The 14,721-nt window shown below is 35.5% G+C and overlaps 2 protein-coding genes across 2 annotated transcripts; one reads left to right on the top strand and one right to left on the bottom strand.

The window, feature by feature from the left end:
• LOC127796198 (omega-3 fatty acid desaturase, chloroplastic-like) lies at positions 1 to 3,566 on the top strand. Its single transcript, XM_052328221.1, has 8 exons — positions 1 to 683; positions 1,269 to 1,358; positions 1,459 to 1,525; positions 1,607 to 1,699; positions 1,897 to 2,082; positions 2,176 to 2,256; positions 2,563 to 2,700; positions 3,158 to 3,566. The coding sequence occupies exons 1-8, from the start codon at positions 199 to 201 to the stop codon at positions 3,356 to 3,358; spliced, it is 1,341 nt and encodes a 446-aa protein (XP_052184181.1). The 5' UTR covers positions 1 to 198; the 3' UTR covers positions 3,359 to 3,566.
• Positions 3,567 to 8,218: 4,652 nt separating this feature from the next.
• On the bottom strand, positions 8,219 to 11,497 carry LOC127797687 (zinc finger CCCH domain-containing protein 29). Its single transcript, XM_052330789.1, has 2 exons — positions 11,330 to 11,497; positions 8,219 to 10,784 (listed from the first exon to the last, which is right to left on the bottom strand). Exon 2 carries the CDS (start codon positions 10,778 to 10,780, stop codon positions 8,672 to 8,674), a length of 2,109 nt encoding a protein of 702 aa, XP_052186749.1. The 5' UTR covers positions 10,781 to 10,784; positions 11,330 to 11,497; the 3' UTR covers positions 8,219 to 8,671.
• Between the last annotated feature and the right edge of the window lie 3,224 nt (positions 11,498 to 14,721).

Genomic DNA, 14,721 nt, shown 5'->3' with positions numbered 1-14,721 from the left:
GAGAGAGAGAGAGAGAGAGAGAGCGATTCACTGTTTTCGCTTTACATATTGGGCTCGGAATTGCAAAGACCACGGAGAGCAGAGAGAAAGCAGCCTCTCTGTCATCTTCTTCTTCTTCCTTCTTCTTCTCAATATACATTCAGGTACAGACCCAGAAGAAGCCAACTTCTCTTTGTTTCTCCTCCATCTGAATCTCTAATGACGAGCCGGGTCTTGTCCGAAGGTGGTTTGAAGCCCCTCCCTCGAATCTACCTTCGACCCGGAACAGGATTTGCCTCCATTGAAGCCAAACCCTCCACCCTTAGATTTTCGCAGGGCAATTTGATTGGTGGTTCAATTGGCTGTGGACGGAGCAATTGGAGAGTGGAGGTGAGCGCGCCGCTGAAAGTGCAATCTGTTGCTGAAGAGAATGAAGGAGAGAGAATCAATGGTGTAGGTGACGACGGAGGGTTTGACCCAGCCACGCCTCCGCCGTTCCGGCTGGCGGATATCCGGGCAGCTATTCCGAAGCATTGCTGGGTTAGAGATCCGTGGCGGTCCATGAGCTACGTGGTCAGAGATGTGGTGGTGGTGTTTGGGTTGGCGGTGGCGGCATCGTATTTGGACAACTGGGTTGCTTGGCCTCTGTACTGGCTCTCTCAGGGAACCATGTTCTGGGCTCTCTTTGTTCTTGGACATGATTGGTAAACCATTAAGCTTATTTTCCAGAGAAAATTTAGGGTTTGTGATGGTCTCTGCGTGTTTGATTTTGTTTTGACTCATTCTGAAACACCCAAAATTCTGAAAAATTCATATAATTAAAATATTTGAAATAATTAAAAATTGAGATATTTTGAACCATGTTGATTTCGCAATATCAATTTTGTAACACAATATGACTAGATCAATTATCTTCATTTTACTTTCATCTCATAAAACTTGTTCATATGAAGATGGTGTTGAAAAACTCTCTCATCATTTCCTTGCGAGAGGAAATCCAACATAGAATTTTTCTGCATTGTTCTTTTACATGATTTTGTATTGTTAATACGACTTTTCCAACATAGAATTTTTCTGCATTGTTCTTTTACATGATTTTGTATTGTTAATACGACTTTTTAAAGTTAATTGACGTTACAAATGCATTGCCAACAACACTAACTTGCTCAGAATAAGGTGTAGCTGATGATGATAATGATGAGTTTAGATTGAGATATTTGGAGTTCTAGATGAACTTAATTCCCAATCTTGCATTCTAATGTTACTTGTCTGTTCCTTGAGTTGTGCAGTGGTCATGGAAGCTTTTCCAATAATCCCAAGCTCAATAGTGTAGTTGGACATCTTCTTCACTCATCAATCTTAGTCCCTTACCATGGATGGTTTGTATCCAAACCCTTCTGTTCAATTAACCAGCAAGTTTTCAGGGCCTTGTTCTTTTGGAAATAACACAATCACAATTGTGATAATCAATTGTTGCAGGAGAATTAGCCACAGAACTCATCATCAGAACCACGGGCACGTTGAGAACGACGAGTCCTGGCACCCAGTAAGCCATCTGCATCCATACACAAGTTGTTTTTAGTTTCAAGGGCAAATTTTAGTAACTTCTTCTCCATTATATTTCCAGTTGCCTGAAAGGTTGTACAAGAATTTGGATAACATTACTAGACTGTTGAGGTTCACTCTGCCTTTCCCTTTGCTTGCATATCCAATCTATCTGGTGAGCCCGATTGTTTCTTTTCTTTCTTTCTTTCTATATAGAATGCTATGGCTCATTAATCTTCGTACTTAAGAAAAGAAAATGACCTTCAAAATTGTTTGGAGGTTTTCTGTATGAATATCATTTCTGTTAAGTGTATTGATTGGATTGACATTGGTTCTAGCAGTTTAACAGCGTTATTTTTGGTTGAATCATAGTGGGGAAGAAGCCCTGGAAAAACAGGATCTCATTTCAGCCCGAACAGCGATTTGTTTGTGCCCAGTGAGAGGAAGGATGTGATCACCTCTACTCTTTGTTGGAGTGCAATGGCTGCACTGCTAATCTGTCTATCTTTTGTGATGGGTCCAACCCAATTGCTTAAGCTTTATGGCATTCCCTACTCGGTTAGTTCATTTCTTTATTTCACATTGCCCCTTATTCTTGCAAAACCTTATCCACTGTCATACTTTCTCATTCAAATCTGTTCCGGGATGCAGATTTTTGTCATGTGGCTGGATTTGGTAACTTACTTGCATCATCATGGCCATGAGGAAAAACTTCCTTGGTACCGAGGAGAGGTACGGGTCATCCTAAAACATTGTGTTTGATCATTGTTTAGAGGAGAATTTGATCCATTCTCAAGCTGTAACACGACTTGTTTGGTCAACAAATAGGGAAAACATGAAGGTTGTAGGTTAGGGCCTGCTTGACGACAGAAAACATAAAAAAATTACACACAGATTCAGTTTTCAATTTTCTAAGTGAACATAAAGATTCAAAAACAAACACATAAAAGCTGATAGCAAAATCAAATGGGCCCGTAATGTCCATTGTTCAGCTTGTTTTGGGGAGAAGCTAATTTCCTGGCTGGTTATGTGGAACAGGAATGGAGTTATCTTAGAGGGGGGCTAACGACGATCGACCGGGACTATGGCTGGATCAACAACATCCACCATGATATCGGGACTCACGTCATTCATCATCTCTTCCCTCAAATCCCTCACTATCACTTAGTTGAAGCTGTGAGTGCATATATCTCTGTGATTTAACATTAATCATTTTGGGCCTGTTTGTTTGGGGAAACAACAAAAGATGTTTTCACTTGTTTCAAAAATGATCTTAAGAATACAAAAACTACATGAATACTAAGAATGTCTTCAACATTTTCTGAATTTGCAAAACAGAAACGAAATACAAAATGCATAACCTGTTTGGTAGTCTGCTTGTTTTCGTTATTTTGACAATAAGAACTGAAAATGGCGTTTGGTTTTAAAAAATTTTAAAGTTTTCACAATTTTCATTTCTTCTCTCCCCAAGTCGGCTAACTCCTCTGGCTCATTAGCCATTGACTCTCACTGGGGGGGAATCGGCTGATGACATGCGGCATCTCCTTCAATCGTAGAAAATATTTTCTACAAGTAGTGTGGAAGAGCTGATTCAAGAATTTTTTATTGTGTATTGAATTGGATGATGTCGCAGACAGAGGCTGCCAAGTCTGTGCTGGGGAAGTACTACAAGGAGCCTAAGAAATCTGGGGCTCTTCCGATTCACTTATTGGGAAGCCTTGAAAGCAGCCTCAAACATGACCACTATGTGAGCGACACTGGAGATGTTGTGTACTACCAAACAGACCCCAAACTCCACCACAAGCAACAGCAACAAAGCAAAGCGAAGCACTAAACCCGAAAGAGCTCGTCTTCAACAGAAAAGCAGTCGGCTGATTCTTTAATTTGTAGTAGTAGTAGTAGTAGTAGATGATTGGAGGGGCAAAAGGAATTGTTTCTTTTAGCTTGTAAAACTAGTAAGACAGATATAAACAGAAATTTTATGATTTTATAGAGAATATAGATATGAGAGACACATTTTATATGGATACATTTTAAATGGATATCAATGGCTCAGATTAATTTTAGATGTATAAAATTCCCGCCCAGCTGTCTACCCTCTGTCTCTCTCTTCCTCTCTGTTCTTCTCCCCGCCCAGCAATCCTCTCCCTTTTGTTTCCTCTCTCAGCTTTTGCCTGCATCAGAGCTTCAGTGCTTACTTCGGCCGCAACATCACCGCGCAAGAGGGCTGTGTTTGGGTATGCCCAAGCTGTCTACCCTCTCTATTTTGTTTTTGCTTCTATATGTACACACAGGCACATATATATATCTGCACATATAAGCACATATACACCCGCAGACACACACGTACGCACATATATATATATCTGCACATATACACCCTCAAAACACACACATACGCACATATATACACACATACGCACGTATATATATCTGCACATATACACCCTCAAACACACATACGCACATATATATATAGATATATATACTCGCCGCCGATCGCCCCCGATCGGCGGGTTCGTCGACCCGCGGTGTTCGAGGGCTCCTCGAGCCCCCGACCGACCGACCGCCCGCTGTCGGTGTTTTTTTATTTTTCTTGCAACAACAAGAATAAGATAATTTCACCTGTTTTTTGTTACTGTTACCTCGGGCTCTCAACAGCTGCCTAGAATTACTGTTACCTTTGTGAGATATTCAGCTGGATTCCAGCCCTCAGTTGCTGCATCTACTGTTTTCGTATTTCCCTCCAAGCCTCAGTTTGAGATGACGGAAGTGGAAGCGAGGCCGACGGAATCTGTTGCAGTTGAATAAACACTCATCAGTGTTAATATATTTAAAACAATTCTAAATTATACATATTTAAAAAATTAAAACTTACAGTGTTTTTTTATTTAAAAATTTCAAATATTATATTGATATTTAGAATACTTTAAAAATTAAGTATTAAATGCTTTAAAAATTAAATTTTTAAAAAAATTTAGAGAGCCCCGAAGATGAAATTATCTTAAAGATGCAAATATTTAAAAATATTTTTTTATTCATATTATTTTATTTTATTAATTCTATTTTTTATTTTAAGCATAATAAATTTGTTTTAATTAAAAAAATAAAAAAATTCCCAATCACACATAGTTGGAGAATCCCCAATCAGGGTTCTCCCGTTGATAGGTGTGTTTATATATATATATATATATATATAGTGGTGTGTTTGTGTGTTTATTACTTGCATATGTAATTGTTATATACATGTGCTTTGACAAATTATTATATAGATGTATATGTATATCTTTGTGTCTCTTTATAGATTATAACTTAGAGCTTATTTCAGCCATTAATATAAAGACAAGTAAATTCTTTATATTCAGGATTTTTTTAGTTTTGCTTCTGTCCCACTATTCTCATTACATATATATACACTCAAATATATATATACATACAGCCCCTCTTACTCTTATCACAATCAATGATTGGCCCCCAAATACACAGGCACATATATATAAATATATACACTCGTGCGATGGGGGGTTCGACGAACCCCTGACTTGCGGACCCCCAATCAGCTGCTGTTAGGGGCCCTTGAAGCCCCCGACCAGTGACAGTCAAGAACTCTCCAAAAAAAATTTAAATTTTTATTTTTTAAAAAAAAATTAATATATAATTTTTTTAATTTCTAAATATCAATACTTCATTTTATTTAAAAAAAATTAATAAAAAAATACCAATAGTGTAAGTTGTATTTTTTTATTAAAAAATTTGACATTTAAAATTTGTTATTTTTAATTTAAAACTTTATTCAAATAATCGATTAAATCGGTTGTCTTCTCGGTTGAGAAATGAGACATGGCAACCATTCATGAATTCACTACCTCTCCATTGGTCACGGGCAATGAGTCATCTTCGGCTGCTCAAATCTCCAACAACACAAGATCAATTTTATTTTTTTATACAGAAAATATAGCTAAATTTTCTCAATCCAAAAATTTTTTACATAACGATTTTTTTTAAAAAAATAAGGCAAATGTAGTGACCCGATGTTGGGACTTAGAAATGATTTTGCATGCATTGATCTTATCTGATTGTAAAAATAAGGCAAATGTATTGTTGTGAGATTTAATGGATGGAATGTTAGATGTTAGGTGTAAGTTACTTGGGTGTTATGTGTAAGTGGTGTGGGTGTGATCGAGTGTTTAAGGAAAAAAATGATAGTGTTTAACCTAAGGCATCTGAATGAGGTTTGGCCACATTCGGATGAGGCATGATGCATTTGGATGCCTTGGGGAAGCATTCGGATGGAGAGGCCACACATTTGAATGTCACTCTCATGATTTTTCCTCTTTTCTCTCATGCATTCGGATGTGGGAATTATAGTATTTAATATTTAATAATGATATCAAAATAGGAAGTTTAATTCAAAATTTAATATTTTTATCTTTACGTGTTGAATCTTTGATGCTTAAAGAAATTAAAAAAATATGAAATTGGTTAATCTATCCTATCGAGTTACTTAAATATGTAGATATTCAAAAAGAATTAATTTATTCGTATTATTACAATATTTTTTATTAAAATAATATAAAAATCAAAGAATTCCCAATCACTCACATTTGGAAACCCAAAGTTCTTTGACCCGAACTAGGATTCCCTTCATTGATGGCCACATCCATATGTATTTGTGTGTATATAAATAGGTGTGTTTGTGCGTACATATATATGTATGTTTATATATACACATACATACTATTGACATATTTTTTGTAAAACATACATATTTTGAAAAGTTTTAATTTACTCTTTTGGGGTATGACAATATAATATTTGTTTTTCTTATGTAGTTACAATTTGATGTTAGTAGTACTAATTAGTGTGTATTTTAATTTTAATTTATTTTAGATTGCAAAATACTAATTGTTGTGCATTATTTAATATTTAATTTTTTTATATTTGATTTGTTTGAAATTATAAAATACAAACTGATATGTATTGTTTGATATTTAATTTTTAATTTAATTTGTTTAGATTGTATAGCACTTACTGATGTGATTTATTATATAAATTTAGTAAAAAAAAATTGTTATAGAATGTTAACAAATATATAATAACTTTAATTTTTATTTTTTTATTTTTTATTCAGTATTTATAATTTTTTTTTACACTCTTATATTTTAATTTACAATATTTGTAAATATTATAAATTTTATATGTTTGTTTCCTATTTGAATTTTGTAGAATATTTAATACAAGTAAAATTATTATAATTTTTTTATAAATTTTAATATAATACGTATAAATTATAATTATATTTTAATTTTAATATTATTTATATCATATATTTTTAAGCACGTGTATATGCTAGTCCATCAATAAAGAAAGAAAGAAAGGATGAATGAAGGAATGAATGATTTATATCTATATTATATAATATTTGTGAGTGGAGGGTGGGGGTGGGAATTAATTAGCGAGCATCGTGGGCGGCTGGCTGGTGGGGCATAGCACTGCCATGCCATGCCATGCCCATGCTTCAAGGATTTCCACGGAATGAGAGCGAAACAGATGGCGGCCGAACCTTTCTCCACGTCTCCAACCTGGAAACACGCACCAAAACCCAAGGCCGTGTTTGTTTCTTCTTCTGTCGTCACTAAGCAATACATACAGCAACAGATCATCATCATTAAATTAAAGGAAGTATCTTTTTCAAAATAAATAGTAAATGATATCGATAAAATTCGATTCATGCGGTGCGAGAATAAAACATAAAAGGCTGAAATTCGTTCTGAATTTGTTGAATGTGACCGACCAATGGTGCTAACTCACTACTAGGTACTGATCGTTTTAGCACTAAAACATTGCAATTTCTCGTACATGAACCGCCAATTTTGGACCCATTTCTTGCAAAAGTTATCATTTTATCTAAAACATGAATGAATTACCGCGGTAACTAGTAACTGTTATTTTTAAGTCCCGATTATTATGGGTCCGATTCCGCCAATTTCTGATACGTACTCCGATCATGTCCTGCAAAAATGATTTGAAATTTCTCGTGCATGCATGAATAACCGTACCGTTCCAACTCAATTGAGTATTTGATTATTGGACCAAAGACTCAAAAACACCTCCTTCCTTCCTTTAATTCTTCGACTCATTCCCAACAATAAAAAAAAGTCCTTCAAAATGATTATTTTAGGCACTAAACATTCAAATTTATCCGAAATGCGTCATACATGCATAAAGGTCGGTCCTAATCACTAAGTACTGATATTGATTACTAGACCGTTTGCTCCAAAGCATGTCTTGCAACATCATCGTTTTTAACCCTAAGCACTGAAATCTGTTAAAAAAAAATGATCAGTTTAACCCTAAACATTCAAATTTGTCCGAAATATTTCCTGCATGAAGAACCGTGCTAACTGATAATGAACCGACTTGAGTTTTCTCCACCAACCTTGTACCCATTCCCATCGTGTTAACCTAGAGTCTCATATTTCGTTTCAATACAGTGAGTGACATGCATCGCATTAACTCTCCCTGAAATTGCAAAAACAGTTCACAGCAAAGTTAAGACGCTGAGGCTTTTGTGCTCCAGATGAAAGCTTGAGCTTAGAAAAGTTTTCACTTGATGAATTTCCCTGGACAATGTGAAGTGCATCATGTGACAACTCTTCTCGGAAAGTTAAATAAGAAACATCCATCCTCCAGGTAGCATACAAAACCAAGTAACATTTGAATGGAATACATATAATTTACAAATAAATAGAATAGTTTCTTCAAAGCCCATTTTACAAATTGAATTACACTTCATCTGAAATGCCATCTTTGGCCATTCAACATTAAATTACACACCTCTCTTGCTCCATAATTCCTTCTTCTTCTTGGCATGGGCACATACAGTCAAAATGGTTCCCATGTAGTTAATAGAACAATGAGAGAGAGACAGAGACAGAGAGGTTCACTCTCTCTACTACAACTTCCCTCTTCTCTTCTAAAATATGCTGCTGCAAACAATATAAGCAGTCATTCCTCCTACCCAATTTTTTTTTGCCTAAAATTTTCACTACTTCCACCTAAATTTATGAAATAATAATATGAATCAGGAAAGAAGTAAACATTGTTAAGAGATAATCGCAAGTAAAAACCACGGCTGGGAACTTGCTTATGCTACCAGCTGCTCCTGCTCTATATACAATTGATCCACCCATGGCGGGAGTGCCTCAGTGAATCCTCCATGCTTCGGGTCAGAACTGTATAGGCCAGCCCCAACGGAGGAAGAATCTTTCACCAATGAATGAACCCACGACACATCAGGCTCATCGAGTGTTGATGAGGCCATTGTTGATTTTGCTGCTGCAGCATTGCTGCTTCGGATCCCAAAAGAGGCAGACTTCTTAAGTTTGTTTTGGCCTTCCGCGTGGTAGCCCCAGTCAAGTTTCCCATCTGGAGAACTCCAATCAGAAAAATTGGACGGCAACAAACTGGCAGAATTAGCAGCTGCAGTGAGCCCGAGACTGCCGGGACGGTGGTTCATGGTTCCCCGGTCAATGAAGCTCTGGCTCCGCTTTGAGAAAGAAGCTGACCGTGAGTTCATTACCGCTGCTGCCACTGCAGCAGAGGTGTCAAACCCATAAATGGAGGATTTCCTCCCTGGAGAGGAAGAAAGGTTAGAAGGGTAACTTGCTCTAAGCTGGTTCATGTTCTGTCTAATAGGGATTGCAGTGGGAGACTGCAAATGGGTGGTGGTGGTTGAAAATTTTGGTGAGAGACCCTGCAATTGAGTGGTGGTGGTTGAAAATTTTGGTGAGAGACCCTGCAATTGAGACAAATAGGAATGATCCAGAGATGCAAAAACATCATCAAGGTTAGTGGGTTTCAAATCCCCAATGTTATTACTATATCCCTTGTTCCAGCTGGATGGGGAAGAGACACTAGTCAACTCATCGATCAATTGCTGGCGTTGCTGTTGCTGGTGCTGGTTGCGGAGACCCTCCAACCCAAGCAACTCGATTTCCAATTCCAAGTCTCTAGCACTCAACGCTGTCTTAAGCCGGCTACCAGGAAGTTGCAGTGTAGGCGGGGTAATATTAATCTTGTTCTGCCACATGCTTCCACCCATGGGTGACGAACAAGCAGCAGAAGGAGACATGGGAGGCGTTGAAGTAGCAGGCATCATCAAAGATGATGAACCAAGAGCCACCGGGTTCAATGTTGCCATGTCCACTGCACTGGACGGAACTGACTTGGGAGAAGGCATGGCTGACCCTGTCAGAGCATACAAGGGGCGCAATTCTTCAGGCTTGTGGGCGAAAAAACATACTTTCCTGGAGCAGCCAGTTTCATCCTTGCAGAGCCTAGTTTTGTATTGCGCAGGATGTAGCCAGGACTCAAATACACCATGGGCATACTCACAAGCATCCCCTTTAGCACAAGCCCCCTTGCGGAACTCTGGGCATGGTACGCAGCTATACTGGTACTTCCTTGGGTCACGCCTCCTGGCGTTCTCCCCCGGATGGACAAACGGGCACTCTGTCCAATCATGGGAGTACGCCCTCGAACAAGGCTTCACCTTAAAAGAATACATCCTGAAGTCATCTGTGGCATATAACCCATCATTGATATCCGGAAGGGACACATCGACAGGGTATTCTTTCTTATCGGTCCCTGCTTTTGGCAACTGTGGAATTGAGTGTAGCTGTTGTGCTACCTCACATAATACAACTGCTTCCTCATCAACAGCATTATCGCCTTTTAACAACATCACCAATGATTTTCTTCTTGAATTGCTCAAACCCTTCAAGTTACGAGTAACCAAGTCCCTGGGTTTATTTCCATCAGCATCAACAGAATTGACATCCGCCGATGCATCAAGCAAGAGCTTGACAACATCGACAGATGAGTCCAAGCCACTGGCAGCCGCACAGTGGAGGGCGGTCGCTCCATCTGAGCCGCAAGCTCGGTTGACATCAACATCTCCAGACCCAATCAGGTACTTCAGCACCTCGGTGCTTCCATACAAAGAACCTATCATGAGAGGCGTCCTCTCCTCAAACCCCATCCTTCTGGATCCAATTCTTCTGCCGTACCACAAGTTTGCCTCATCAACACCAAAACCCTTGTTTTCCACAGAAGATCTGAAACCCGCCATGTCATCTTTCGCTGCAAGCTCAAGCAAAAGAGAACTTCCCCCAAAAACCCCATACTTCTGCTTTGGAATTTCACCCTCCATGATCAAATTAGGGCAAAGTTTACTCTTCGAACCACCGCGCATCCAACTGCAAAACAATAGACCAAAAATTAACACACAGAACTCATCTCAACCCATGAAAAGAAAAACCTATATATAAACAGATATATATGCTTTGTGTATGTGTGGTTTTCTCCAGTGTTTTGCTGAATTCATCTGAACGTTTTTCCAACATATATATGTATATATATGCATTTATGAACTTCAAAACCGCGTGTGATATTTCTAGCTGACAAAGATAAAGGTCAAGCTAGAATCTAGTGACTAACAAACTCTAAACTTCTAAAATCAGTCAAGAATATGTCAATTCCAGTTCCCATAAATTTTCTAGCTTCAACACAAAGAAACACAAATTTCTTGGTAAGATCCCTAAGAATTAGCATCAACCAAAGAAAACCCACAAAAGTAATCAATAAATACAACAAAGAATCCCAAGCGATCCTACATCTGAGCAACCTGACCCACAAAAGTAATCAATAAATACAACAAAGAATCCCAAGCAATCCTACATCTGAGCAACCTGAACCTCACACCAACATGAACAAGAGAAAGAGAGCAGCCAAGAAAACTTACCACAATATAGTGCTTGCTAGCTTGACGGAGAGAGAGAGATTGGTGTTAATTGTAGGTGGATTGAGCTGGCTGGGAAGGGATTGAACAAAATGATGGACGATACGATGCTTATAAGGGAGGGAAGAAGGGGGGAGGAAGGAGCGACTTTTCTTCTTCCGGCTTTCTTTTACTTGTTTTGGTCAAAGTCAAATTTTCAAATGTGGTAGGGCCCATGCCACACTTGTTTTGTGTGTTACTGGTTCCTTCATTTCCCAACTGAAACTCAAATGCAAATATAAATCAAATTCAAATTCAAATGCAAATGTAAATGCAAATGCAAATGCAAATGCTCGTTCACCGTTGGCTGGCTGCCCAAAATTATTGCACCGCCTCATCATCTGAGAGGCAACTTTTTGAGCGTAGAAGCCGTGTCTCGTTTGGGTGTGATCTGAAAAGTAACCTTTTGATTCTGCAGTCTGTAACCAAATCAAATCAAATCAAGAGTATGTGATTGGAACCCAGTTTTCACTGTCACTTTAAATCTCACTTATTAATCTTTATTAGTTAAGTCCACTTAATTTATTTGTAATTTTATTTTTGATAAAAAAAAATTATATTATTTTTAGTTAAAAAATTATATTTATATGTAAAAATATAAAATTACTATAATACCTTAATTAACCATAAATAATTACATACAAATCTATTTTATAAATTAAAAAGATAAAAATACTAAATTTACCTTTAAATGGAGAAAAGTAATATCAATTAATAATTTTAAAGATAAATAAAAAATAATACAATATAACCATTGCCCCCATCATTCTACTTTTTTATTTTTTTTCTTTCTTTCTTTTTGAATTTCCTTTCTTTGGGAGTACTTTAAATTATTATACTTTTTTATTTTTTTTTCTTTCTTTCTTTTTGAATTTCCTTTCTTTGGGAGTACTTTAAATTATTATTTGTTAAGTATGAATTGGAGTGTTAATATTATAATTAATTTTTAAGAGAGAGAATATGTTACTTGCGTTTGAGGCGAGGTTGACGCGGGCTATTAGGAAGATAGGTGTGTGGGTCTTATCCCTCACGTAGGACCCATGCTCATTTCTCTCTCGACTTACTCACATTAAACAAATATTATGTTACTTTAACACGAATTATATAAGAATTTTATAATTTTTGATTTATTATTTTTTGCTTGGGCTCCAATGGTTTTGGTTTCTCTTATATCTTGTTTTAGCAAATTCAAAACGTTTGTTTGATAAGCCATCTATGTTTGATGTTTTGAGATACTTTTAACTATAAAAGGTGGTTGGTTTTAACCTTTTGTGATTGTTGCATTTTTTGTTTTAGCTTTTATTGAGTTGGTTTGCATAATATTATTAGTTGTGACATCGTTTTAATTATTGTGCGAAAACTTAAAATTATACGAACTTTTTATTAGATTCAAAGTAACAATTATTTTAAGTAAAATATTTAAGAGATCGAGTTTTTATATTCAAACACACAAACAACTTAAAGCATGTGAAAAATAAAATCTAAGAGGGATTATTCGTCAAAAATAAAACCATAAATAGGTTAGTAATCCAAAATTATAAATTTTAAGAAGGTTTAATGGATTTTAGCTAAGAAAATACTTATGAAATACACGGCACTGATTAGGATTATCTCACGTGAGTGAACAAACAATTTCAGATTCAATCAAACACAAAAATAAAACGAAACAAAGAATTAGTCAAATCTGGATAAACTCATCCACTGTAGTGTAGGAATAGACTCATACATTGTTAGATGATGTGACGTAACCTTTATTATTTAATGTATGAACAGATTAAGTGTAACAAAGTACTTCTCGAACAATAATGGAGGAAATCCAATTCAAACAATTAAGGAAAATAACATCTCTTCGGACTATCCATTTGTTATTTTATCATTATTTGATTTTTGACAATAATTTAGGTTGTCTTCTTTTTATTTTTTAATTTTTAAATTTTGAGTTTTTAATTTATTTTTAATTTTCTATTTTCATAGTCTATTTTTAAAAAATTAAAATCTCGTTCTCTTTGTTATTTTAAAAAATTATTTCTCAAAATAAAAAATTAAAAAATAAGTTATAAATTTTAAAAATACTTTTTAATGATATTTTATACTATAAATTTGATATTTAAATAAATTAAAAATATTTAATGTTAATATATTATTAAAAATATATATACATTTTAAAGTTAATGAATTTTGTAATATTTTTTCCATTACAATAATCAAATATGAATAAATAAATGTGCTTTGAGTTTAGAATTTGTTTTGAATTAAAACACTCAAAAATAACTTTTTGTTTTTTTTGAGTTTTCTTTGTAAATTTTTTTTTATTTTTAAAAATATATTTTTAAAAACAGTAAAGAGAATGTGTTTTCATTATTTAAAAAATTAAAAATTAAAAATAATTTGAAAACAACAAAGAGATCTTAGTTTTAGAAAATGATAAAGAGATACTTTTGTACTACCTCAAAATGTTCTACATACATGCAATTGTTTGATAAATTATACAATATTTTGCTTTATTAAAATATCATGTTTATGTTTATTTCAAAATATTAAAGAATGACAACATTATCAAAGTATAATGTTTTTTTTTTTTTCAAACATACAATAAACATAAATAAAAACAGCTAAAACAAATATTAGAAACAAGCATAGGACATTGCAAACTATTGAACACTCAACATGTCTAGAAATGAGAAAATGAATCCCTACCGTAATTTGAATTTTAAACACACATTAACATATGCAAGTAAGAAAATATTGTTATAATAGCAATAGAAACCCGAGTATGTATATAATTTGATTAAGGCTACAACAATCACGATTATTGAATATTTGTTTGACTCAACAAGTTGACAATAATGAATGAATACAATACCAGCAATAAACATAGCACAAAGGTCGACAACCAATAAATTATAGCAAACCCAGAAATCGGTGAGAGAGACAATTATTAGGAAGCTCAAAGACTGAGGCACGCTGAAAGCGTTATCCTGAAGATAGTGACGCCCTGCTCCAGTCATATGCAGTCTCTAACAACTATCGATGCAAGATACAACAGTCGGCTCTGGTGAACGGTGACCATGAACGATCGGATCTAGTAGAAACTCTCTTAGGCACCAGCTCTCTCTAGTAGAAACTCAAATATAGAAAAAACAATGCCAAAACGATAAGGAACCCCAGTTTTTTATAATCGAATCCAGGATGTCGAACTGCCATAGCATTCACGCCGGTAATGAAAGCCACCATTAACTTCGACAATTGGAGCTCCCAATGAGTCGGTAGCATAAATGTGTAACATGTTCAATACTCAAAAAGAAAATAAAAAATACATAAAATTTATTCAAATGTATATATATAGACATCCATAC

The sequence above is a fragment of the Diospyros lotus genome, chromosome 3, assembly GCF_014633365.1.
Source record: "Diospyros lotus cultivar Yz01 chromosome 3, ASM1463336v1, whole genome shotgun sequence".
Taxonomy (NCBI): domain Eukaryota; kingdom Viridiplantae; phylum Streptophyta; class Magnoliopsida; order Ericales; family Ebenaceae; genus Diospyros; species Diospyros lotus.
Note: the sequence above shows the minus strand (reverse complement) of the source record. Positions and strands in the feature narration are given on the sequence as shown.